At 44.8% G+C, this 25255-nt stretch overlaps 1 protein-coding gene across 1 annotated transcript in view; it reads left to right on the top strand.

Moving 5' to 3' along the window:
* ccdc24 (coiled-coil domain containing 24) overlaps positions 1-25255 on the top strand; it is a 144570-nt gene that overhangs the window by 82005 nt on the left and 37310 nt on the right. The window contains exon 5 of the mRNA XM_085983105.1: positions 6663-6755. Coding sequence (XP_085839231.1) covers positions 6663-6755 — 93 coding nt within the window. The remainder of the gene's footprint in view (positions 1-6662; positions 6756-25255) is intronic.

The following is a 25255-nucleotide window of genomic DNA, read 5'->3' as shown; positions in this document are numbered from 1 at the left end:
CCACACCTGGAGTACTGCGTACAGTTTTGGTCTCCTTATTTAAAGGAAGGATATACTTGCATTGGAGGCAGTTCAGAGACAATTCACTAAGTTAATTCCAGAGATGAGGGGTTTGACTTATGAAGGCAGGCTGGGCCTATACTCATTGGAATTTAGAAGAATGAAAGGTGATTTTATCGAAAAATATAAGATACTGAGGGGGCTCGACAAGGTAGATGCAGAGAGGATGTTTCCCCTCATGGGGAAATCTGAACTCGGGGGCACAGTCTCAGAATAAAGGGTCGCCCTTTTAGAACTGAGATGAGGAGGAACTTCTTCTCTCAGAGGGTCGTAAATTTGTGGAATTCTCTGCCCCAGAGAGCTGTGGAGACTGGGTCATTGAATACATTTAAAGTGGAGATAGACAAATTTTTGCAAGATAAGGAAGTGAAGGGTTATGGGGAGTGGGCTGGGAAGTGGCTTTGAGCCCTAGATCAGCCATAATCTTATTGAATGGCGGAGCAGGCTCGAGGGGCCAAGTGGCCTATTCCTGCTCCTATTTCTTATGTTCTCACCATTTTTAAGCCACGTTTCTGTTATTGCCACAACATCATATTGCCACATGGCTAATTGTGCTTGTAGCTCACCAACCTTATTCACCACACTTTGTGCGTTTACGCATATGCATTCTAAACCCATTTTTGAATTTTTCTTGGTCTTTCTTACTCTGCTATCTAATGCGGTACTATTTCTGCCTCTAGTACTACTTTCTTCTCTAGTATTATCCAACACACTCACTCTTTTATGCACCTTATTCCTCTTTTCTACTCCTATATGCTGGTGCCCATCCCCCTGCCAAGCTAGTTTAAACCCTCCCCAACAGCACTAGCACCAGCAAACCCCCCCAAGAGAATATTGGTCCTGGCTCTGTTGAGGCGTAACCTGTCGAGCTTGTACAGGTCTCTTCTTCCCCAGAAACGGTCCCAATGCCTCAGGAATCTAAAGCCCTCCCTCCCGCACCATCTCTCCAGCCACGTATTCATCTGTTCTATCCTCCTATTCCTGTACTCACTAGCATGTGGCACCGGGAGTCATCCGGAGATTACTACCTTTCGAGTTCCTGCTTTTTAATCTCTCTCCTAGCTCCCTAAACTCTGCCTGCAGGGCCTCACCCCCACTTTCTGCCTATGTCATTGGTACCGATATGGACAATGACGCCTGGCTGTTCACCCTCCCCCCCTCAGAGTGCCCTGCAGCCGCTCAGTGACACCCTTGACTCTGGCACCAGGGAGGCAACATACCATCCTGGAGTCACGTCTGCGGCCGCAGAAATGCCTATCTGCTCCCCTAACTATCGAATCCCCTACCACTATTGCTCTTCCACTCTTTTTCCTCCCTGTGCAGCTGCGCCACCCGTGGTGCCGTGGACTTGTCTCTGGCTGCACTCCCCAGAGGAACCATCATCCTCACCAGTACGCAGTAGAATACTGGTTGGAGAGCGAGATGCACTCTGGGGGCTCCTGCACTACCTGCCTGGTCCTCCTCTTCTGTCTAGCGGCCACCCATTTCTTCTCTGCCTGCGCACTCTTAAGCTGTGGGGTGACCACCTCCTGAAATGTGCTATCCACGTAACTCTCAGCCTCACGGATGCACCGCAGTGACTCCAGCTGCCGTTCAAGCTCCAAATCCCGGAGCTCGAGTTGCTGTAGCTGGCGACACTTCCTGCACATGTGGTCGTCCAGGCTACACGAAGCGTTCAGGACTTCCCACATGGCACAGCATGTGCACTCCACGGGACCGAGCTGCCCTGCCATGCCTCTAATTATTAGATTAATTAACTAATGTATTTAGTATAACCCTCTGCCCTTAGTTAAAGACTAAAAGGCTACAGCCAAAAAAAAAGTGATGCTCAAAAAAAGAAATAAACTTCTAAAACTTAAAAAATACTCACCAATCAGCCCCTTCCCTAGTGCCGACGTCACTTTTTTCACACTGACGTCACTTTTTTGAATTTTGCCTTGGGTCCCGCTGCCACTCCCACACAGGTCCGCCTCCTCCGGTGTCGGGTCTCCTCTGCCGCTCCGCCTTCTCTCAGGTCCCGCTGCCGCTCCCACACAGGTCCGCCTTCTCCGGATACATATATGTTACCTGCACTAAGCTGATCAGGTTCACATTTTAATGGCTAACAAAATGTCTTAAAGCTCAGTTCTATTTTATCACCATATAAGCAATCAAATCTTCTACGTGTTGAACTTCAACAAATTTTACTAGCACCATATAAATTACTTGCCATCCCTATCTAAATATAATTTTTCCCCTCATGCGAATGCTGACTGATGCTGGAGTATGATTCCATTCCATGGGCATTGGAAGCCCTGTAACTGGTCATTCTTCATGTGCAACCTAGAGAACATCAGCAAGCGATTTGACTCTATGGAGTGATCACAGTTGAAAATAGTTCTTTCTTCATCTGATGTCTATTACATGCACACTTTTTATTGGGGGGCAGCTCATATACTGTGGAATAGTTTTGCTGGAGAGGATTCCTCCTGCTGGACATCAATCCAGTCCATCAGTTTTGAGAGTTTTGGCCTCGCACCAAAATGGCCTGCTGAAAACTGGCTTGGAGCGAAAACAGGGCACTTTTTGTTCCTATTTTTTCCTTAATGGTATATTTTTCTATACTTCTTGCTGTCGTGTCTCATCCCTATCTTGGAAGGGAGTTGTGTGTAATCAATCACAGGCTTATGTCAGTGTAGCTTAAAGCTGTCTGTTGGAAGATGTATAAGAACAGTTGAAGATGACTTTCTCCTGTGAAGAAGCAACTGCCCTCTGCTCAGCATCTCTCCAGAACGACTGCTGAGATTGAAGACAGTATGGGGAAGCAGATCACAAACATAACCGATGATTCTACCATTCCATGATGCTGCTTGTCGAAATGATCTTCATTTTACAGAGCAGCTCAGTGGAAGCCTATCAACATCCATTTTGGCAACAGCACACAAAACTGATGGACTGGATTGATGTCCAGCAGGAGGCATCCTCTCCAGCAAAACTATTCCACAGCATATGAGTGTTTACTGATCTCATCCACAGCACACATCATTTTCAATTCATGGGGCAATGGCACCAGTACTGGGGAAAGAGAGAGCTGTTCCATGGGGATGGGCTCCACTTAAATTGGGCTGGGACCAGTGTCCTGGTGAATCGAATAACTGGGGCGGTATAAAGGGCTTTAAACTAATGAAGGGGGGGGGGGGAATGGTGGGAGGATTCAGGAAAAGGTAAATTCAAAAGCAGCAAGAGAAATGTCAAAGCTGTAGAGCAGAGTAGTGATCTGGGTAAAGATAAGCAGAGTGGGACAGGAAGGAACAGAAAGGTTAATAAAGGTAATAGGGCATTAGTGACTAAAGTGACATCAGGGGAAATAGAAAAAAGTTAAAGCAACAGGTACTGACATAATAAAACTCACTGCACTTGGTTTGAGTATAAAGCAAGGCTTTAATCAACTTGTTTCAAAACATGGAGGTCTAGTTGTACTTCACTAGTTCCTGTCTTACAAAATGTCCCTGGGCAAGCTGGGCCCACGCCCAAGTATTTATACTCCTTGGACAGCGCCACCAGCTGGCCGTCCAGTGTTATTTCATGAGTCGTTTCTTCATGATAATGAGATTTATAACATTCTTCCTGCCTAAAAGAATTGGAAGTCCAACGACTTCCTCCTAACGGATTAGACGGACCATGAATAGCCGCAGTCTTTTAGATCTTTGTTTATGGCTAGAAGGCGCGTCTCCCCGGACTGTGTCTTGGTCCCTGGGCCGCTTGATCCGTACCGGTGGATCGACAGGGCCCGTGTTGCCCTGATCGACCCGAGGGTGGCTGGGGAGATCGGGACTCTGGGTGTGGGTCCCCACAGGTGCAGAGCTGGCTTCATCCTGTTTGATAGCCAGGGATTTACCGGCGTCCTGGCCTCGGGTGGCCATCCCACGGGGAGCGCTCAGCCCCCGAGTGGATCCGGTGGGGCAGCCGGCAGATCTCTCGATGTCCCAGGTAGGACGTCATCTTCGAGGGAGCGCAGAGTGTCGGCATCATCACCGGGGGTCCCTCTATCAGTTGGGTCCGTGGGACCAGCTGGACAGGAAGCCAGGTCCCGGAGCGAAACGGTGGACTCCCGGCCATCAGGGTACCGCACGTGCGCGTACGTGGGATTAACGTCTGTGAATTCTACCTCGTCGACGAGGAGATCGTTTTTAGAAGATCGGACGAATCTTCGGAGCAGCATGGGGCCGGGAGCTGCCAACCATGAGGAAGAACATGGCAAATGGACTATAATGTGGAGAAATGTGAAGTTATCCACTTTGGTTGGAAAAATAGAAAAGCAGAGTATTTTTTAAATGGTGAGGGATTGGAAAATGTTGGTGTTCAGAGGGACCTGGGTGTCCTTGTACACGAATCACTGAAAGTTAATATTGCAGGCACAGCAAGCAATTAGGAAAGCAAAAGGTATGTTGGCCCTTATTACAAAAGGATTTGCGTATAAGAGTAAAGATATCTTACTGCAATTATATAGGGCCTTGGTGAGACCACATCTGGAGTATTGTGTACAGTTTTGCTCTCCTTACCTAAGGAAGGATATACTTGCCATCGAGGAAGTGCAACGAAGGTTCATCAGACTGATTCCTGTGACGGGGGGATTGTCCTATGAGGAGAGATTGAGTATACTAGGCCTATATTCTCTGGAGTTTAAAAGAATGAGAGGTGATCTCATTGAAACATACAAAATTCTTACAGGGCTTGACAGGGTAGATGCAGGAAGGATGTTTCCCCTGGTTGTGGAGTCTAGAGCCAGGGATCACAATCTCAGAATAAGGGGTCGGCCATTTAGGACTGAGATGAGGAGAAATTTCTTCACTCAGACAGTGGTAAATCTTTGAAATTCTCTATCCCAGAGGGCTGTGGAGACTCAGTCGTTGAATATATTCAAGACAGAGATCGATAGATTTTTGGATATTAAGGGAAACAAGGGATATGGGGATAGTGCAGGAAAGTGGAGATGAGGTAGAAGATCAGCCATGATCTTATTGCATGGCGGAGCAGGGCCGAATGGCCTACTCCTGCTCCTATTTCTTATGTTCTTATCAGTGTTTACTGATCTCATCCACTGCACGCATCGGTGTTTACTGATCTCATTGGTCCCAATTAGCCTTATTTTTGCTATATTTACTTAGAAGTACACTTTGTTACTTCATAAACAGATTTTGAAAAAATGTTAATTTTATCTGGTACCTGCTGAGCTACAAATAAATAAAGTATTTGTATCAATGCCCGTTAATTTTCAACTAAAACTACTAAAGAATTCCTGTATGAATGCAAAGTTGTGTGTACAGAATGTTGTTTCAATTTGTGATTATAAGGCTTGTTATGGATTGCTTTACATGCAGGTTCAGGTGAAAAGAATTAACCTGTTAATACTGACCCACTCAAGTGTATCTGGAGTTCAGTGTTTTGACGAGTACTCATTCAGGCAGTAATCCTTTCTTAATCTCTCCGGTTGCAGCTGCAGATATATGGGTCCCATCTGTGCTGTTTAGTAATATGTCTTTTCGGAGCTCCTTACTCTAAATGTCTGTGACACTGGGTGCTTTGAATGTAATCCTGATAGTATTGACTCGCCTACCTCCCTTTGAAAAAATTCCTTCAATGTTTGTTTTTTTTTAAATTGCCACTCATCTGAATTGAAGTGAGAAAAAGTGCATACTAATAAGTATGTAAGCAAGCATAAGCATTGACCGGCTCCCAAATCTTTCCATTATCATTTAATGATTTGAACCTTGTATCTCAACTTGTTAACCAGCCAATCAAGAGGCAACTGACCAAAATCAGGGGCAGCTGGGTTTGATTGCATGTACTACCTCGAGTCTGTCTTGAACTCGATTTTCAGATCTCTGCATTTCATTCTCTTGGATTGCTAATTTGTGTATTTCAAAATGATATAATTTACTATTTTAATATTGTAACCTAGGGTGATTTTCACAAAGAACAGAAAATGTATCATAACGCAGCCTGGCCTGTGACGGGTTCTTTGGTAACAGCATCTTTAGCCTGTGTTCCAGTTGTTTCCACCTTCCTATCTCACTGTAAATCTGCTATATTTTCCTTTTTATTCAGGTAGAAAAGTAGGATTTCAGCTGATTTTTTACCAGTAGAATTCAGTTTTTTATTTCTCTGACATAAACTGTTATTAGTGAGCGACATGCACCCGTGGGCTTATAATATTCTACAAGCCTTGTGGGATTGGGGTGATGTACATGAGGTGCTTTTACATGGGGTCATTTAGTGTTGTCTCATTTTCAGAGACTCGGGTTAAAGGTTGCATTACAGAATTTCTGGATTTAGTTGGAATTGCAGGAAAATTGAGCAGCAGACTTACTGGTGGATCAGTAGCCATTGTGTGGCTTTGTGTAAATGGGAGCAAAGGGAACAAAAGGTTCAGATCAATCCGAAATCTCAGTGTTACTTTGGAGTGACATCACAAAGCCAACATAAGTAATGGAGACTGTTGAAACAGCAATTAAGAGAATTTTAATTGTGTAAGTCCAAGATTGCGTAAGAAGTTATTAATGAAAATGCCTGTAGATTTTCAGAAAAATGTTGTCCTTAACTTTGATTCATTCCTCTTCTAGCCTTTTCACTCTTTCCAACTTCAAGGATAATGTAGAAGGCATAAAAGACAAGGTTAATGTTACAAATATTGATGAGATTGTGGCACATTTACAGTGAGTATCATTTCCCTTTTTAAAAAATCTTAAATGTTTACTAAAACATTACTTAAAAAGCCACAATGTGGATAGAGAAAATGTTGGTCTTTACTGTTTCTCACGTCTGCTGAAAGATAAAGGTGTAGTCCCAGTTATATTTAGGAACCTTTTCTAAACCTGCACTATTTTGGATGATGTCGTGCAGTTGTGTATCATTATGCTGATCCTTAGAAGATTCCCAAACAGGGGCTTGGTGTTATCTCCACCAGGAGAGAAGGAGCCTGCCATTATTTCAAAAAGTGCTTCCCATTTTGCTTTCTCCGTGGGCTCATCCCAAACTCTCAAATTGGGGCTGTTGATTTGAGGCCTTGTATATAGGATATCTCCTGCTGCCCCAATTCAGACAGCTTGACTATTAAAGTAAAGTTGGTCCTGGCCATTCACGTAGATCTAGAGCCAGCTACAAAGCCGCTTTGGTAGTTTGCCTGTACTCTTGGCCAACATGGTGTTCTGTTTAAGGGAGTCTCTGAAAGGGAAAGGAAGGGGACTTTTTTTTTTAAAGGAAATTAAAAATACATAATGTTCTGTTGAGAAAATGATTCAGAATTTTAAAATGTCAGTTTGCAAATTACAGGAAACTTTTTTTTTATCTGGCACCGACGGGACTGGCGTGTTGCCGGTTGATCAAAAAGTCCGGATTACAGAGAGGTATACTTACTAAGGTACGAGAGCCCTGTAGACAGCCACAGATCCAGGCGTCCCTGTTGCACTGCAACAGGTGCAGGAACCCCGGTTACACGGCCACAGATCCAGGAACCCCGGTTACACGGCCACTAATATGAAGTAAAACTTACCTGAACCTACTCCTGAATTTTGCTGGTTAAGAGAGATATCCGGTTATTTAGGTGCCGGTGAGTTTCCTGTATATTGTATTGTTATGACTACCAGTGCGTGGGTGTGGGGCAGAAGGAGGAATGGGATAAAATGCTCATGCATACTGATGCTCTTGGGGTGGGTGGGTTAAAAAGCAACAGTGAAAGGTTTCAAAATGACTATAGCTTTGGGTCTGAAATGGCAGCAGCCATAGGCCTGTTGCTTCAGGCAGTAGTCCCAAGAATAAGTCGCACCTGAATCTAGCTAAATCACTGTGTCAAAATATAATGTCACAATGATAAATCAAGAAGCTTGCCTTGTGTCAGGAATGTTTCTCTGTACTTCAGTCTGTACTAGGGTGTAATGTTATGGGAATTTATAATGGGGAACAAAGAAATGGCAGACCAATTAAATACATACTTTGGTTCTGTCTTCACAAAGGAGGACACAAATAACCTCCCAGAGATGTCGGGGAACATAGGGTCTAATGAGAGGGAGGAACTGAATGAAATCAGTATTTGTAGGGAAATGGTGTTAGGGAAATTGATGGGATTGAAGGCCGATAAATCCCCAGGGCCTGATAATCTACATCCTAGGGTACTTAAGGAAGTGGCCCTAGAAATAGTAGATGCATTGCTGGTCATCTTCCAAAATTCGATAGACTCTGGAACAGTACCCATGGATTGGAGGGTAGCTAATGTTACCCCACTATTCAAAAAAGGTGGTAAAGAGAAAACAGGGAATTATAGACCTGACATCGGTAGTGGGGAAAATGCTAGAGTCCATTATAAAAGATGTAATAGCAGAGCACTTGGAAAACAGTGACAGGATCGGACAAAGTCAACATGGATTTACAAATGGTAAATCGTGCTTGACTAATCTACTGGAATTTTTTGAGGATGTAACTGGTAAAATAGATAATGGAGAACCAGTGGATGTGGTGTATTTGGACTTTCAGAAGGCTTTCGATAAGGTCCCGCATAAGAGATTAGCGTGTAAAGTTAAGGCACATGGGATTGGGGGCAAGGTATTGACTTGGATGGAGAACTGGTTGGCAGACAGAAAGCAAAGAGTTGGAATAAACGGGTCTTTTTCCGAGTGGCAGGCAGTGATCAAAACTGACACCACTAATCGGGATTGACTGAGTGCTTGCAATTATTTTGAGGAGAGCATTGGCTGTTGATGCACATTTGAGGCTGGAGAAGACGGGCATGACTTTTGTATGTCGTGCTAATCAGGCAGGTAGTAGGCACCATGACTGCGCTGCCCACCTGATTGCACCAGTGAGGGGCCCAAACTATCCTAGTTGTTGGGACTCAGTTGCAAGCACTGAACGGGTGCTCCGAGGAAGCTTGCCGGGGGAGCAGAAAATCACCCATCTTCTACACCTAGCCGGTCGACAGCCTGGTCCTGTGGATGGGGTGGGCAGGGGTTATCCTGTGGGGAAATGCTGGAGTATTTTGGGGGGGCCAGGAGGAACATTCCTGCTCTTCCTGACTGCAAAATTGAAAGACATTTAAAGGCCGCTGGTTAGGTTGATCCGCCCTGCCCTTTGGTACACAAAAATGTCGTTGGGGTCCTACAAGAGGCATAAAACCGGGATTTACATAGTGAAATAAGGCTCCATCCTGTTTCAGGCAGGAGCCTTGGTCAACCCATTTCGAGGCCCGCTTGAAAATTGGGTCACAATGGCCTCGGGCGGACAATGGGCAGAACTTATTTTTAAATTTGTGGTTTGCCTACGTCTCTGTTTTCCAGCGTAAACAAGGTGGTAGGTGTACAAAAAATTGGCCCTCATTACTGCAAAATGGAATAATTTTCTGCACCCATCAACATAACTGACTCCAAGGTCGGTTATAATATGTACTAGATGCTGGGTAAAGCTTCCGTCACTACCCCAACTTCAGAAAAGCATCCCTTAATGCACCAGTGTGGATTCTCCATTGTCCACACCTCCCATCTTTTTGGCCTCTCTGAACAAGAAAGCCACCTTACTATTTATTGCATTATCAGCACTTTTGTGTTGTATATTTATATCTAAGACCATCTAGAAATTAGTTTGAGACTGTCCAAACTTAGTTAAGGTCCCCAACAATCGACCAAAAGAAAAGTTTCCTGTCAGTTTGCGTTGCATTCAATGGAAATTAGAGTTGCATTGTAGTAATCTGCTATATTACCAATCCTCATTGGCGATGATGTTGAACAGAAAGTATTGGTGATGTGATCTCTGAAATAACTACATCACTGCAAAGTAACAAAGTTTCTAGCCAGAATAAAAGTCAGTGAGAACATTTTGAATCTGAAACACTGCACAGAAGGTATGGAATAAAAGATCTTTTTTCCTCTATTCGTGCGTGATCTATACATGAGACAATGTTCCCTCCATTCAGTCAAACATACAAAAAACTGAAAGTTTGTTTTTAAGTATGTTGTAGTCCATAGGAGAAACCCAACTGCTATCTTTAATTCTCATTTATATTGGCTGTTGCCAAGTGTAATAACTGCCATCTGGATTACACTGAGCTTCCCAGACTGACCGAAGGAATGCATACAGCAAATTAAAGTGCCAGACTCTAAAGGGAATTCAGGGCAGAAAAAGACAGAAAACCCTGCTTCAGCAACAAAGAAGCTATTGTTGTGAAATGAGACACATATTCTGATGAAGTGAGTAAGAATCAAGACATGTGCTTGCTTTTGTTCACCTGTTTTAAATAGAGAAATAAACCTTTACTTCAAACCCTTTTAATTATAATCATCAGGTCAGTATGAAAAGTGGAGAAGGTAGGCTGCACAGTGGTGCAGTTTTAGATACAGAGTGGCAAGAAGTGGGCTTGCAGCCATAATTTCTCACGTGAATTCCCAATCTTTGCTTCAGAGAGACTACTAAATAAATAGACAGCCAAACCTCAAATAGCAAACTTGACTGATACCCAGATTTGTCTGATTTATGGCTCAATTTGTTCAGTTGTGAGCCAAGCATTAGATGAAGTGCTTTGAGTTTCCGGACCCTGAACCGGGCACACGGGTCAAATGCAATCTTTAATCCAAGCCTGCCCCATTCGTCAACATTTTGCATTGATCTCAGCTAGTGCAAGATTATTTAGCCACGGCAACTTTTATAGCTGAATTTACAATATTAATTATTATTGCAGTAGATTAATTTTAAGGCATCCCATGACCTGTAGTTATGTCCATTTTTAAACTTAATGACAGATTTAATATTTTAAAAAAGTAAGTTTTCATATAGTCTTATCATTATGAGACTTCAAAGTAACATTTGAAACTGGCATTTGCTTAATTTTGTTCATATATAAAAGTAGAGTGAAAGACCGAGTAGGTACGGAGTTTATTGCTCTGGGGTCAATTAAATCCTCACAGTATCTCTCTTGGGATAAGCCCAGCATCCCTTGGTTCCTCATTGCATTTCCTCTTTGTAGCATATACCTTTGTAAAATAAGGCAATAGAGCTGTCAACATTGAGATTATGAATTGTGAGTGACCTGCATATCTGAGAAGTTGTCTTGTTCCAGAAACATAAACACAGTTAAAAGTAGCAAACCGTGCCCATCAGATGTATTGCAAAGGATAGCCTGTCCACAGTTTAATCTAAATTCCCTGACCTATTTTCACTGATGCAGCTAGTCAATGAAAATTATGTCACAACCCACACTACACTGGTATATACAGAATATAAATGTTGCAGTGTGGGACTGTCAAAGCACCTTTATTTTCTTCCACTCAGTGAAAACCGCTCACAGTTATACAACTCACTTCTTCAGATAGCTTAGCTGTCATATATTGCATACTTCCCACTCTACCCACATCCCCAAGAGTGAGTTTGTCTTAAAAGATTCTTTCACAAAAAAGAAGGTAGTTACAACTTTGGATGTGTAATACAAGTAATTTCCTCCAGTGCTTGTTTTTGAGATGGTGCATTTCTTGTTCTGGAACATTACCATAGTTGGTTAGGAGTCTCCACGGCAATACTAGCAATGAAATTACTCAAATCCAAAAGCGGCAAAGAGCACTTGCATCCCTGTTCCAAGTTACACAGATGATCAAATTTGTTGTCCATTTCAACCCACGCCATGGTTCAGTGGGTAGCACTGTCACCTCAGAGTCAGAAGGTTGTGGGTTCAATTCCCACTCCAGAGACTTGAACACAAAAATCTAGGCTGACACGCCAGTGCAGTACTGAGGGTGTGCTGCACTGTTGGAGGTGCTGTCTTTCAGATGAGACATTAAACCGAGGCCCTGTCTGCGCTCTCAGGTGGACGTAAAAGATTCCATGGCACTATTTTGAAGAGGAGCAGGCGAGTTATCCCCGATGTCCTGGTCAATATTTATCTCTCAATGAACATCACAAAAAAACAGATTATCTGGCCATTATCACATTGCTGTTTGTGGGAGCTTGTTGTGCGTAAATTGGCTACCCATTACAATAGCGACTACACTTCAAAAAGTACTTAATTAGCTGTAAAGTGCTTTGGGAAGTCCTGAAGTCGTGCAAGGCGCTACACGAATCATAGAATAGTACAGCACAGAAGGAGGCCATTCGGCCCATTGAGTCTCACTCCCCCGGCTCTTTCCCCATATCCCTGCAATTCTTTCTCCTTCAAGTATTTATCCAATTCCCTTTTGAAGTCTGCTATTGATTCTGATCCCAGCACCCTCTCAGGCAGTGCATTACTTAGGAGTGAGTAGGGAAGCCAGATGGAACATTTTTACCCAAAGAGTAATAAAGCAGTGAAACAAATTACCGGGAGAAGATATTGAATAGATATGTGAAGAGAAAAAGATTGGAGAAATCAAGCGTAGGTCCCTTGCAGTCCAAATCAGGAGAATTTATAATGGGGAATAAAGAAATGACAGACCAATTATAAATACATATTTTGGTTCTGTCTTCACAAAGGAGGACACAAATAACCTGCCAGAGATGTCGGGGAACATAGGGTCTAATGAGAGGGAGGAATTGAATGAAATCAGTATTTGTAGGGAAATAGTGTTAGGGAAATTGACGGGATTGAAGGCCGATAAATCCCCAGGGCCTGATAATCTTCATCCTAGGTTACTTAAGGAAGTGGCCCTAGAAATAGTAGATGCATTGCTGGTCATCTTCCAAAATTCTATGGACTCTGGAACAGTTCCCATGGATTGGAAGGTAGCTAATGTAACCCCACTATTTAAAAAAGGTGGTAGAGAGAAAACGGGGAATTATAGACCGGTAAGCCTGACATCGGTAGTGGGGAAAATGCTAGAGTCCATTATAAAAGATGTAATAGCAGAGCACTTGGAAAACAGTGACAGGATCAGACAAAGTCAACATGGATTTACAAAAGGTAAATCATGATTGACTAATCTACTGGAACTTTTTGAGGATGTAACTGGTAGAATAGATAAGGGAGAACCAGTGGATGTGGTGCATTTGGACTTTCGATAAGGTCCCGCATAAGAGATTAACGTGCAAAGTTAAAGCACATGGGATTGGGGGTAAGGTACTGACTCGGATAGAGAACTGGTTGGCAGACGGGAAGCAAAGAGTTGGAATAAATGGGTCTTTTTCCGAGTGGCAGGCAGTGACTAGTGGGGTACCGCAGGGATCGGTGCTAGGACCCCAGCTATTCACAATATATATAAATGATCAAGACGAGGGAACTAGATGTAATATCTCCAAGTTTGCAGACGACACAAAGCTGGGTGGGCGTGTGTGCTGTGAGGAGGATGCAGAGAAACTCCAGTATGATTTGGACAGGTTGGGTGATTGGGCAGATGCAGTATAATGTGGATAAATGTGAAGTTATCCACACTGGTGGCAAAAACAGGAAGGCAGATTATTAGCTGAACGGCAATAGATTGGGAGAAGGGGAAGTGCAACAAGACCTGGGTGTCCTTGTGCACCAGTCGCTGAAGGTAAGCATGCAGGTGCAGCAGGCGGTTAAGAAGGCAAATGGTATGTTGGCCTTCATAGCGAGAGGATTCGAGTACAGGAGCAAGGATGTCTTGCTCCAGTTTTGCAGGGCCTTGGTGAGATCACACCTTGAGTATTGTGTGCAGTTTTGGTCGCCTTATCTGAGGAAGGATGTTCTTGCCATGGAGGGAGTGCAGCGAAGATTCACCAGACTGATACCTGGGATGGCAGGAATGACTTATGAAGAGAGATTGGGTCGATTAGGCTTATATTCGCTAGAGTTTAGAAGAATGCGAGGGGATCTCATTGAAACTTATAAAATTCTAACAGGACTAGACAGACTAGATGCAGGAAGGATGTTCCCGATGGCGGGGGAGTCCAGAACTAGGGGTCACAGTCTAAGGATAAGGGGTAAGCCATTTAGGACAGAGATGAGGAGGAATTTCTTCACCCAGAGAGTGGTGAACCTGTGGAATTCTCTACCACAGAAGGCAGTTGAAGCCAATTCATTAAATATATTCAAGAAGGAGTTCGATATATTTCTTAAGGCTAAAGGGATATGGGGAGAAAGCAGGGACAGGGTACTGAATTTGGATGATCAGCCATGATCTCATTAAATGGCGGAACAGGCTTGAGGGGCCAAATGGCCTACTCCTGCTCCTATCTTCTATGTTTCTATGAAGAGGACAGTACAAATGGGACAACCAGGTGTGATGCAGGAGAGGGAAAGGCTTGAGTGGTGTGACGAGATGGTGTATGAACAAATTACATGCTTATGTGGCCTAAAGATTATTTTCATACAGACGTATGTACTCCCTATCGCACTGAGTCACTTTTACACACACACGATCACTCAAACACACGACGACACAAAATAAGTCATCCTGACATATACGTACTCATGTAGGCTTGTTCATTCTCTGCAAGTCTTTTCTGGCACAAATGTTCAAAATAACTTCTTATTGTTAGTTCTTCCTTTATCTCCACCCCTACTCTCAAAGACATTTCAGTGCACAAATGCAAGTATTGGAGGTTATTGCAACACAACTGTTCACAGCCTTACCGTTCCAGGAGTCCCAGTAAGGATGGATGTACAGCTATTGAAAAATTGGGAATTCGTGATTTGAGGAATAGCTAGTTTCAATTACATGCAAATCAAGGTGCATAGTTGTCATGATTTAGTTAGCAGAAAGTAGAAATTATTTTTGGCAATGTTAGTGTAAAAATGCTTAATGTGTTTGTAACCAAATCCTTAACCTGTTGTGTTAATAGGTTTTAAAATAAATTAACATACAAAATTCAAGAAAGATCATGAATTTGAGTGTAAAGTAGATCAGTTTATAATCATTTGAACAACAACAACTTGTATTTATATAGCACCTTTAACGTAATAAAACGTCCCAAGGCACTTCACAGGTGTATTAAAAAGACAAAATATTTGACACCGAGCCACATAAGGATAAATTAGGGCAGGTGACCAAAAGCTTGGTCAAAGAGGTAGGTTTTCAGGAGCATCTTAAAGGAGGAAAGAGAGGTAACGAGGCAGACAGGTTTAGGCAGGGAATTTCAGAGCTTAGGGTCTAGGCAACAGAAGGCACAGCCACCAATGGGTGAGCGATTATAATCAGGGATGCTCGAGGGCAGAATTAGAGGAGCACAGATATCTCGGGGCGGGGTTGTGGGGCTGAAGGAGATTACAGAGATGGAGAGGGGCAAGGCCATTGAGGGATTTGAAAACAAGCATGAGAATTTTGAAATCGAGGCGTTGCTTAACCGGGAGCCACTGTAGGTCAGCGAGCACAGGGATGATGGGTGAACGGCACTTGGTGCAAGTTAGGACACGGGCAGCTGAGTTTTGGATCACCTCAAGTTTACGTAGGGTAGAATGTGGGAGGCCAGCCAGGAGTGCGTTGGTATAGTCAAGTCTAGAGGTAACAAAGGCATAGATGAGGGTTTCAGCAGCAGATGAGCTGAGGCAAGGGCGGAGACGGACGATGTTACGGAGATGGAAATAGGCGGTCTTAGTTATGCTGCGGTATGTGGTCGGAAACTCATTTCGGGGTCAATTATGATACCAATGTTGCGAACAGTGTGGTTCAGCCTCAGGCAGCTGTTATGGAGAGGGATTAGATTATTGGAACCCTGAGATTAGATTACTCTGTTAAATTCACCCCTATGTAACCAGGCATTTTATAAAATTATTTATATGTGCAGTTTTATTTGATTTTCACTCCTTTTTTTGGGTGGGGATGCTGGGGGGAAGTGGTCTGGATTGGCGTCAATGCTGCAACATACATCGAGAAGAATACTCAATGACATCCTTATTGAAGAGTTAACAGCATTTCTAATGCAATTGAGCTTGCAGTTAATTAGCAGAAAGTAACAGTGGGCATTTTAGAGACAATTGGCAGCAGGGAATGAATTATACTAATCAAGTGCTCAACACCATAAACAATGATAGAAGAACTTCAGCAGTTTAGGAATTTCATCTGAACGCCTAAGGTTAGAATACAGCCTTGAACTTAGTTTCAATTGTTTATATGCCATTTATGGTCTGTAAAATGTTGCAATGCCCAGCACATCTTATGGTCTCATGACTGGCAGCTCTGAGGTGAAGAAGCTGCAAAGATGCAGATTTCTTGTCCCAATTGAAAGCTTCTAACAGCTCTTCTGTTGGTGCATCAAACAATCTGCCTCATAGGTGAACATAATAGGATTTCATGAGACTGACTGAAGCAATTAATTGTGGTCTTTTTTAAAATCATGTGGCTTGAGATAATTGTTTTAAATGAGAATTCTTTCTTATGTTGCCATTTCGGAAAGACCCTAGTTTCTGTGGTAAATTTACGTAAGAATAAAGTACTGCAGGGAATCCATATTCCCAGATGATTAGGATTCTTACTGTACATAGTGTATATTTATTTCCTTGATGTGTTTTATTTTAGTTTCCAGGTAATCAACTGGAAATTAAAAATAAACCCGAAACAATGGTTAGTTATTGTATATTTGGTAATGTCATCGTGCCTCTATCTATAATACATTAAGTGGTAGATCAATACGCCAGACGTCAACTCCAGATGTCATAAACTGTCTAATGCAAATTTCTATATCACATTTAATATCCAAGCCAAATAGCTGCAGTCTTTTAATTGAGCTTCCCACAAACAAAGCCGGGGTTCTGATCTGCAGCCTGATCTGTAACTGACCAGTCGGGAGCAGCGAGGAGGAGCTCGGGAGAAAACCCGGCGACCAGCGAGGCCCGAGACCAGTCGGGAGCAGCGTGGTGAGACCGGTATAAAAACCGGAGAGAGGCGAGGCCCGAGACCAGTCGGGACCAGCGGGAGCAGCGAGGAGGAGCTCGGGAGAAAACCCGGCAACCAGCGAGGCCCGAGACCAGTCGGGAGCAGCGTGGTGAGACCGGTATAAAAACCGGAGAGAGGCGAGGCATACCAACTCAGCAGCGGGGAGAGAGGTAAAAAGTAATCATTGTGTGACGTCACCAGGGAGCAGGTAGGTGATTGGTTGGTGAGTATTTCTCTTTTTTCAATACAAGCTTGAATTCTGTGGTGTTAAATTTCTGTGGTGTAGTGGGGATAGTTGGTAAATAAAGCGCCCTAGAGCATACCTGTAACTGGGGTATTGAATAAATTTTTTAAAGTAATTAAAGGGGTAAGTCATGGCAGGAGAGTTCAGACCCGTGCTCTGCTCCTCCTGCTCTATGTGGGAAGTCAGGGATGCTGCCAGTGTCCCTGACGACCATGTGTGCGGGAAATGCATCCAGCTGCAGCTACTTGTAGACCGCATTGCGGCGCTCGAGCTGCGGGTGGATGAATTTTGGAGCGTGCGCGATGCTGAAAGGCTCGTGGATAACACGTTTAGCGAGTTGTGCACGCCTCAGGGTAGGGCAGCACAGGGGGTGACCATCAGACGGAGCAACAAAGGCAGGCAGGTAGTGCAGGGAACCCCTGCGGACATCCCCCTTTCAAACAAGTATACCGCTTTGGATACTGTTGAGAGGGATGACTCACCAGGGGAAGGCAGCAGCGGCCAACTTCCTGGCACTGGGGGTGCTCCTGCTGCCCAGGAAGGGGGGAAAAAGAGTGGGAGAGCAATAGTGGTAGGGGATTCTATAGTAAGGGGAACAGATAGGCGTTTCTGTGGCCGTAGACGTGAATCCAGGATGGTTTGTTGCCTCCCTGGTGCCAGGGTCAAGGATGCCACTGAGCGGCTGCAGGGCATTCTGGAGGGGGAGGGAGAACAGCCAGTGGTCGTGGTCCACATTGGTACCAACGACATAGGTAAAAAGAGGGATGAGGTCCTGCAGCAAGAATTTAGGGAGCTAGGTGAAGGATTAAGGAGCAGGACCTCAAAGGTTGTAATCTCTGGATTACTCCCGGTGCCACGTGCTAGTAAGTATAGGAATAGGAAGATAGAACAGATGAATGCGTGGCTAAAGGGATGGTGCAGGGGGGAGGGCTTTAGTTTCCTGGATCACTGGGTCTGCTTCTGGGAAAGGTGGGACTTGTACAAGTCGGACGGTTTACACCTGAACCAGGGGGGAACCAATATCCTTGCGGGGAGGTTTGCTAGCACTGCTGGGGAGGGTTTAAACTAACTTGGCAGGGGGTTGGGGTACAGAGTGGAGCTATAGTAGGGGGTGATTTACGGCCAAATACAGAGGGAAAAACAAGTCAGCTGGGAAGGCAGAGCAAATATGTGAAGGCAAAAGAGAATATGGCAGGGCTGGAAGGCATTTATTTTAATGCAAGGAGTCTTGCAAATAAGGTGGATGAACTGAAGTTGTTGTTGAACACATGGGAGTACGATATTGTTGCTATCACGGAGACATGGTTGAGGGAGGGTCAGGACTGGCAGCTCAATATTCCGGGGTATAGAATCTTCAGGCGAGACAGAGGGGGGTGTAAAAGGGGAGGGGGTGTTGCAATATTAATTAAGGAGTCAATTACTGCTGTAAGGAGGGATGATATATTAGCGGGTTCCTCTAATGAGGCCATATGGGTAGAACTTAAAAACAAAAAGGGGGCAAGCACTTTGCTGGGAGTGTACTATAGGCCCCCAAACAGTCAGGGGGAGATAGAGGAACAGATATGTAGGCAAATCTCAGAGAAGTGCGAAAATAATAGGGTAATAATAGTGGGGGATTTCAACTTCCCCAATATAAATTGGGACAGTCAGAGTGTGAAAGGCTTAGAGGGTGCAGAATTCTTAAAGTGCATCCAGGAGAGCTTTTTGAGCCAACATGTAGAAAGTCCTACAAGAGAGGGGGCGGTATTGGACCTAATTCTGGGGAATGTAGCCGGGCAAGTGGTGGAAGTGTCAGTAGGAGAGCATTTTGGCGACAGTGACCATAATTCGGTGAGATTTAAGGTGGTCATGGAAAAAGACAAAGACGGCCCGGAAATAAGGGTTCTAAATTGGGGGAAGGCCGATTTTAATATGATAAGGCAGGATCTGGCCAAAGTGGACTGGGAGCAGCTGCTTATAGGAAAATCCACATCAAAACAGTGGGAGACTTTCAGAAGGGAAATAGAGAGAGTACAACGCCAACATGTTCCTGTAAAGGTCAAGGGTGGGACCAACAAGCAAAGGGAACCTTGGATGACAAGGGATATACAAAAATGCATTAGAAATAAAAGGGGGGCTTTTGGCAGTTACAAAAGACTAAAGACAGAAGAAGCCCTAGAGGAGTATAAAAAGTGCAGGGGCATACTTAAAAAAGAAATTAGGAGGGCGAGGAGGGGCCATGAAATAACACTGGCGAGCAAAATAAAGGAAAATCCTAAGATGTTTTATAAGTATATTAAGGGCAAGAGGATAACCAGGGAAAGGGTAGGGCCCATTAGGGACCAAAGTGGCAATCTGTGTGTAGAGCCAGAGGATGTAGGCGGGGTTTTAAATGAATTTTTTGCATCTGTGTTCACTATGGAGAAAGACGATGCAGACATAGAAATCGAGCAAGGGGACTGTGACATACTTGAACATATTAGCATCGAGAGGGAGGAGGTGCTAGCGGTTTTAGCAGGCCAAAAAGTGGATAAATCCCCAGGCCCGGACGAGATGTATCCCAGGCTGCTGTGGGAGGCAAGGGAGGAGATTGCAGGGGCTCTGACACTAATTTTCAGAACCTCTCTGGCCACAGGGGATGTACCAGAGGACTGGAGAACAGCTAACGTAGTACCATTATTCAAGAAGGGTAGCAGGGATAAACCAGGGAATTACAGGCCAGTGAGTCTAACATCTGTGGTGGGGAAATTATTGGAAAAAATTCTGAGGGACAAAATTAATCTCCACTTGGAGAGGCAAGGATTAATCGGGGATAGTCAGCATGGCTTTGTCAAGGGTAAATCATGTCTAACAAATCTGATCGAATTTTTCGAGGGGGTGACTAGGGGGGTGGATGAGGGAAATGCTGTGGATGTGGTTTACATGGACTTCAGTAAAGCTTTTGACAAAGTCCCGCATAGGAGACTGGTCAAGAAGGTAAGAGCCCATGGGATCCAGGGTGCCTTGGCGCGTTGGATCCTAAACTGGCTGAGTGGCAGGAGGCAGAGGGTGATGGTCGAAGGTTGCTTTTGTGACTGGAAGCCTGTGTCCAGTGGGGTACCTCAGGGATCGGTGCTGGGTCCCTTATTGTTTGTGATCTACATAAATGATTTGGATGAGAATGTAAAAGGTATGATCAGTAAGTTCGCAGATGACACGAAAATTGCGAGGAGGAAAGCCTCCGGCTACAGGACGATATAAACGGGTTGGTCAGATGGGCGGAAAAGTGGCAAATGGAATTTAACCCTGAAAAGTGCGAGGTGATGCATTTTGGACGGACAAATAAGGCAAGGGAATACACAATGAGTGGTAGGACCCTAGGAAGTACAGAGGGTCAGAGGGACCTTGGTGTACATGTACATAGATCCCTGAAGGCAGCGGAGCAGGTAGATAAGGTGGTTAAAAAGGCATATGGGATACTTGCCTTCATTAGCCGAGGCATAGAATATAAGAGCAGGGAGGTTATGATGGAGCTGTACAAAACGCTGGTGAGGCCACAGCTGGAGTACTGTGTGCAGTTCTGGTCGCCTCACTATAGGAAGGATGTGATTGCTTTGGAGAGGGTGCAGAGAAGATTCACCAGGATGTTACCTGGGATGGAGCGCCTCAGCTATGAAGAGAGGCTGGACAGGCTGGAGTTGTTTTCCTTGGAGCAGAGAAGGCTGAGGGGGGACCTGATTGAGGTGTACAAAATAATGAGGGGCACAGATAGGGTAGATAAAGAGGAACTTTTCCCCTTAGTGGGGGGGTCAATAACAAGGGGGCATAGATTCAGGGTAAGGGGCAGGAGATTTAGAGGGGATTTGAGGAGGAACTTTTTCACCCAGAGGGTGGTTGGAATGTGGAACTCAATGCCTGAAAGGGTGGTGGAGGCAGGAACCCTCACAACATTCAAGAAGCATTTGGATGAGCACTTGAAATGCCATTGCATACAAGGCTATGGACCAAATGCTGGAAAATGGGATTAGACTGGACAGGGATGGATGGGCGGCGCAGACACGATGGGCCGAAGGGCCTCTTTCTGTGCTGTAAAACTCTATGACTCTATGACCTAGGCATTCATTTCAACAATGCAGAGCAATCGTACCTTGTAGTCTTAAAGAGACACAACAACAAAACTTGCATTTATCTAGTTCCTTTAACCTAGTGAAATGTCCCAAGGAACTTCACAGGAGCATTCTAAGACAAAATTTGACACCGAGCCACGTAAGGAGATATTATGACAGGTGACCAAAAGCTTGGTCAAAGAGGTATCAACGATGTTCTTAAAGGAGGGTGGAGAGGTTTAGAGTGAGGATGCCAGAGCTTAGGGCCTAGATAGAGATGAAGGAACGGCAGCCAATGGTGGGGCAAAGGAAATCGGGGACGCACAAGAGGCCAGAATTGGAGGAACGTAGAGTTCTTGGAGGGTTGTAGTGCAGGAGGAGGTTACAGAGATAGGGAGGGGCAAGGCCATGGAGGGATTTGAACACAGGATGAGAATTTTAAAAGCGAGGCATTGCTGAACCCAATGTAGGTCAGCGAGCACAGGGGTGATGGGTGAACAGGCCTACACTTCAGCAGCAGAGTAATACATTGTTTTACATAGTGTAATGCATTTGTTTTTATAAAACAGAACATTCTCTGACCTATTGTGAGCAGCACCAAGGGAAATGTGGTGGTAATGCAAAAATGGTACATTTAGCACACGTATCATGTTTGCTAAACTTCAAATGTTGCAGTTAAGTTTCTGTATCATACTTAAGAAGTATAAGGAAATAAGGCAGTCATTTGGAAGGAATAGAAAATCTCCCCAGGAATAAAAAATACTAGTCAGAATGTTTGCAGCTTCTTAATTGTTCTTACAAATGACAAACAAGGCAAGGATTCTGACCAGTTAAACCCTGAATGAACTCGCGCATTGTTTTCTTAACAGCAGTTAAACTTCTGTGACATTAAATGGACACGATTTCATTTAAGTAGCAGAATAATTAGTGTTACTAACTCTGGCTGGAAGCATCCCTGGAGGTTTCACCATGTGACGTTCTGATCACGTGATGTCGAACCATGTAATGCCTGCAAATGTTATTTTGTTTACCATATAAAGATTGGGATTTCGCGCCAGCAGCTGCCATTTGGGACCTGGTGCCTGTGCCAATGCTGGCGCTCCTGTAACCCCATTCACCCCAGATCCTTTTATATCCCCCATTGCTCAGTTTCCCTGACTCCCTCTGACCCCCATTCCTGAGTCTCTTTCTCTCACTCCCGAGACCACACCCACACCGACTGCCAACAGTTCCCGGCATACCATCGGTCCCGGTTCTTTGCGGGCAGTGGGGGTGGGGGGTTGGAAGGTGTTGATATCATGGAGCGGGGGGAGAGCCACAACTGCGGCGGGAAATTTAAAGCACGACGGTCTCCTGGGCCGCTAGCAGCAACGCCCGCAAAATCCATGCATTATTCCGGGAGACTCCCGGGCAATCTGTGAGTGTTGGCAAACCCAAGAATAATACATTTTTCATTGCAATACGTTACTCTTTAAATAAAGCTTCAGAACAACTCCTTTAGATTACAGCTTTGTAACTCATTCATGTCTCCATTATTGCCTATATGATCTTTCAGTCCCCATATACTAATTTTCAGTGTACTTACTTAATGCACCGTAATTACAGAAGTCATTTAGAATTGTATGTTTAAAAAATAGCAATGCAAAAAGAAAGAATTTGCATTTATATAGCAGCTTTCTCATCCTCCGGACGTTCCAAAGTGCTTTAGAACCAATGATGTGTCATCGTTGTTGTAATGTAGGGAAACACAGCAGCCAATTCATGCACAGCAAAGTCCCACAAGCAGCAATGAGATAAATGACCAGATAATCTGTTTGTGGTGGTACTGGTTGAGGGATAAATATTGGCCAAGACACCAGGCGAACTACCCTGATCTTCAAATAGTCCCATGGGATCTTTTACGCCCACCTGAAAGGGCCGAGGGGGCTTTGGTTTAATGTCTCATCTGAAAGATGACACCTTCAACCGTGCAGCACTCCATCAGTACTGTACTGACGTGCCAGCCTAGATTACATGCGCAGGTCTCTGGTGTGGGGCTTGAAGCCATGACCTTCTGATTTGGAGGCAAGTGAGCTACCACTGAGGCTGACACATCACCATAAAACGCTCTGATCGGTAAAATTACAACTACAAGCAGATCAAAATTTGCCTGTTGTTAAGAGTGTTCCTCTATGTTAACAGAGGCCACAAAATTCCCCCTCTTAGTGCTGGCATTTAAGGTCAGTTTTGGCAGGAAAATGGTGGCGGACTCATTTCCGGCCACTTCCAGCGTGGACCGTGGTGGCCGCCATTTTGAGCAGGTTGGTAGCGTGGCTGTTGCCTGCGTTCACCAGAAAAATGTTAATCAGTCAGATCGTGACGTCACTCGGCGTACAACTTGATTTGACGCACGACCTGCTATTTTGTACGTCATCACTCAACTGCACGCCCTCTGCAAATCTCTCACAGCAGAATGTGCGTTCAGCTGCATGAGGGACCCCCCACACCAGTGGAATTTAAAGGGATCATCAACAACTTGCAGGTGACTTGCTTTTTGATTTGTACAGGCTCTGTGTAAGTTTGTGCAACTGTTTTGAAGGCCACCCCATCGAAGTCATCAGCTGAGCCCTGTGCAGCAGAACCTGTGTGCGAACTCGTGCCCAGTGACTCGCCACGTGCAGATCCCATCTCTATACTACCCTCTAAAGTTCGTGCAGTGCCATTTTCTGAGCTGGTGCCTGGGAGTGTCAGAATGAGTGACTGTGCCTCCTCTTCTCCATCACTCTCCTGCTCTACTAGGTCGGGGACAGGCTGGGCTGCTGGCAGTTCTTGGATATCTGAAAGGCATAAGGGTTCGGTTGTGGTAAGGGGGGGAAAGCAAGACGTGCATACTTATGCCATCAGCAGCTTGTAAGTGAGAAGAGATTGTGCCATGAGGGGGAAGTGGGACGTGAGAAGAAGGATTACGTATTAACATACCGTAATCAGCAATGCTTTAAACCTCACCGCATGCCACGGCCTCGGTGACGGCCCATCCAATGATATCCAGCACTGTCTCCTCCAGCACAGTAGGTTTTTGAAGATGTGCTTCACCCCTGCCTGTCTGCTGCTGTTCACGGCGGTTGTGTGCCACCTTGGCCTGCAAGAGAAAGGAAAATGTGTCAGTGAGTGTGGTGCAATGCGTTTGGGTTATGTGCCTGTCATGGTTGAATAGCTGACTTTGTGTGCAATGTGTGATATGTGGGTGTGAGGCTTGCAGCAGTGGTAAGTGTGTGAGGGTGAGGTGAAGCTCTGATTGTAAGGTATGAGTCGTGATTGTTAGAGATTGTTGGTAAGTGAATGATGGGGGTGTGGTGCATTTAGCAGTGTGTGAAGCTAGTTGTGCAGATGGTGAAATATGGCATTTGAAGATGCATTCACTCACTTTAACCACTCGTGTGAGGTCATTAAACTTCTTGCGGCACTGGATCCAGGTCCTGGGGGCAACACACATGGCACTGCCGACTTGTGCTATCTCCTCCCACTGCCTTCTGGCATTCTGCCTGGAAGGCCTCCTGCCCCTCTGTGGGTAGAGGACCTGTCGTCTTTTGTGTACCCCCAGGACCAAGGCCTCCAGTGCTGCATCAGAAGTGTCTTGCCCTTTCTCTTCCCTGTTGCGACATGGTTGCATCCAGAGTGACAATGAGGTGCTTTTGCAACAAAGCACTTCCCCTTGAAGTGCAGCGAGCCTAGGCAAAATTCTATTGGTCAGTAGACTGCACTCCATATTGGCCCCCATCTTGAGCACTGAGCCAACCAACAGTTGGTTGGCTCAGTGCTCCAGTCATTATAATGAACAGGCAGCACGAATTTTGCGTGCTACCTGCACCACTTTGGGCATGGGCAAATTGCGCTTCACGCTACTTGTGCCCATTTTCGGGCCCAATGCAATGTCCCCCACAGAGTGTATTGGAGAAATAGAGTAATAAAAAATGCAATAACATAAGCTTTGTACTGAAGTGTTGTGTGTCAGTCAATGCAGAGTGTTCAAATAAAAAAAAAACTGCTTTTGATTTAGTCTGGCCTATCCGAGCCACATGCCTTCAGTATTGCAGGCGCGACGTGGAACTCCTTATAGAGGCTACCACTTGCCATATATCTGGTTACAT

Source organism: Somniosus microcephalus, chromosome 3, assembly GCF_052327205.1.
Source record: "Somniosus microcephalus isolate GS21.2 chromosome 3, FLI_Smic_1.0, whole genome shotgun sequence".
Classification (NCBI taxonomy): Eukaryota; Metazoa; Chordata; class Chondrichthyes; order Squaliformes; family Somniosidae; genus Somniosus; species Somniosus microcephalus.
This window is presented reverse-complemented; position numbering and strand designations above follow the sequence as displayed.